Source organism: Protobothrops mucrosquamatus, unplaced genomic scaffold (assembly GCF_001527695.2).
Source record: "Protobothrops mucrosquamatus isolate PMUCROS unplaced genomic scaffold, P.Mucros_1.0 scaffold5621, whole genome shotgun sequence".
Classification (NCBI taxonomy): domain Eukaryota; kingdom Metazoa; phylum Chordata; class Lepidosauria; order Squamata; family Viperidae; genus Protobothrops; species Protobothrops mucrosquamatus.
The window spans coordinates 50292-52688 of record NW_015391475.1 but is presented as its reverse complement, the minus strand read 5'-3'; the positions used below and the strand labels follow the sequence as shown (position 1 = coordinate 52688).

At 37.4% G+C, this 2397-nt stretch overlaps 1 protein-coding gene across 1 annotated transcript; it reads right to left on the bottom strand.

Moving 5' to 3' along the window:
* Positions 1-3: 3 nt before the first annotated feature.
* LOC107299867 (olfactory receptor 10G6-like) lies at positions 4-669 on the bottom strand (the record flags this gene model as incomplete). Its single annotated transcript, XM_015829208.2, has 1 exon — positions 4-669. A coding segment is annotated over exon 1 (666 nt), but the record flags the coding sequence as incomplete, so codon positions are not given.
* Between the last annotated feature and the right edge of the window lie 1728 nt (positions 670-2397).

Below are 2397 nucleotides of genomic sequence, written 5' to 3'. Positions count from 1 at the left end.
TGTGATGATATAAGCATAAGAGGCTAGAATGAGGAGAAAGCAGGTCATAGTTATAAAGTTCATGTCAATAACGAACATCAGTTCATTGAATGTTATGTCCACACAGACCAGCTTAAGGATGGATGGAATGTCACAGAAGACATAGTCAATATAATTGTCCTCTCCATAAGGTGCATGAAAGGTGATAGTTGTCTGAAATGCAGAATTGAGGATGCCTCCAATTATGGTACCCAAGGAGAGGGTGAGACAGGTTTCCCAGCTCATGATGTTGCTATAGTGGAGTGGTTTACAAATGGCCAAAAAGCGGTCATAACCCATCAAAGTGTAGAGAAAACATTCTGCACACCCAACAGGGGTAAAAAAGAACACCTCTGTTATGCACCCTGGAAAAGAAATGATCTTTCCTCTAGAATTGAAGCCTGCAATAACCTTGGGAACCACCACAGCTGAAAAGGCCATGTCCAGGATAGAGAGTTGACAGAGGAACCAGTACATGGGCTTGTGCAGTTGAAGGTCCGAGATCACCACCAAGATGATCAGAGAATTTCCAGAAATGGTAAGTGCAAACATGGTTGAGAAGAAGAGAATCAAGGGGACCTTTAATTCTTCTGTACAAGGAAACCCAGAGAGGATAAATTCATTTGGTGCTGTTTGATTTGGGCACTCCATATAGTACTTTTGCTTTAATCACCCAACCTGTGGAGCAGGTGAGATTTTATGATAAAAGGAGTTATATTAAGTCTCAATGTGGGAGATGCCCTTTCGGACTTAATTATTTTCCTGAAAGATCTTGTATCTTGCCCAGAAAAACAAGAATTTAATATCTAAAATCTTGCCTACATTTGCATGGATCCAGAGAGTGCATCCCTATGGACCAACCATGAACATGTGGAAGAGAAATACTCCTTATGTCTCAAAATTCTATGTTATTTGGAAAGAAATAAGAGCTGGAAAGAAGAATGTATTATGACGTCGGAAGCGTATTTTTTCAATTATCTTGTGCTTATCTTGTTCATATTTAACCACTGACTAACAGATTGGGCTACAAGAGAACCAATGTCCCCAACATAGCTGGTGAGGTCAGAAATGCCAGAGAAAGATCATTTTCAAATATCTTGCCAGATAACCTCTTGAGAAGAACTGAAGGCCACCAAGCAAAATCACTGCAATGTTTTCCTTCACACATCAAACTGATAGGAAAATGAAATATGGTTCTGGAGTTGATGGAAGTCCTTTTACATGGGTGGAAGAAATCTGATTCTGCATATAAGCTTCATAGAAAAAAGATAGGAGTGAAGCTTCCATCAATCTAACAGAAGATTGTGTGGAGCTGGGGAATAAACAGCTTTTACACTGGGGAGGAAACCATGCAATTCTTGAGAAACCATGAGAAAGTATCTCATGTGAAAATAGGAAGGACAAGATCCAACTCAAATTTCCATCTTATATGCACATACACATTCCATATACAAGTTGAAAAATGTCCATCTTCAAATGATCATGTGGCCCTGAGTCACCTTATAAGGTAGATATAAGTGACATAAAATAAATGTGAAATGTGAAAAATAATTTACGTTAGCCTAATATACCTTTTAACAACAATGCTGAAATTCCAGAAGATTCACAGATCATCGCACAGCATGCAAAACCAGCATTGTACTGTACATAGATTTTTGGGACATCATTTGCCTCTTCACAGACCTATTCCAACATTGTAATTCATATAGTGTACAATGCTGAGTTTCTCTCTGTGGTTTAAAAGTTGATAAATAAATAAAAATTTTGAGGAAGGAGTGACTCAATTCATTTCTCTTCTTTTCCAAAGTGAAATTGGTTGGTAGGATTGAAAGGACAGCAGTTCCAATGCTGCTCCCAGAAGAGCTGGTGGAATATTTCGATGAACAAACTTTTAATTTTCTTTCTTAGGTTCACTGGACTCCTTATAGAAAACAAACAAGCTTTGTCTTGATGATAGCAATGTACTTTTCGTTGCTCCAAGATGGAGTCCTAAACCGAGCATAGAGTTGAAGATATCATGTTTTCTTTCCAAACTTTAGTTGGCATAATTAATTGCAAAAAACCCAACAAATGTAGCCTGTTTTTTTTTTTAAAAAAGTCAGTTATTGTGAGATACAGGTTTGTGGTATGCCAAGTCTCCACCAAGCCATGATAGTTCTTCTCAATTACACTGAGATTTTTTCCCCTTTGAAATCTAGAGGTACTTGGAGTTTTGTTCTGAGGATCTTATGAACTCCTGCTTAATAAGACCTCTCAATGTGAAGAATTAGGCAGCATCATAAATCTTCATGACTCCAGGAGTATTTTGAGTCTTCTGTTTACATGTGTTTTTATATTTATTTTATTTATTTTATTTAATTTAATTTATATGCCGCCCTT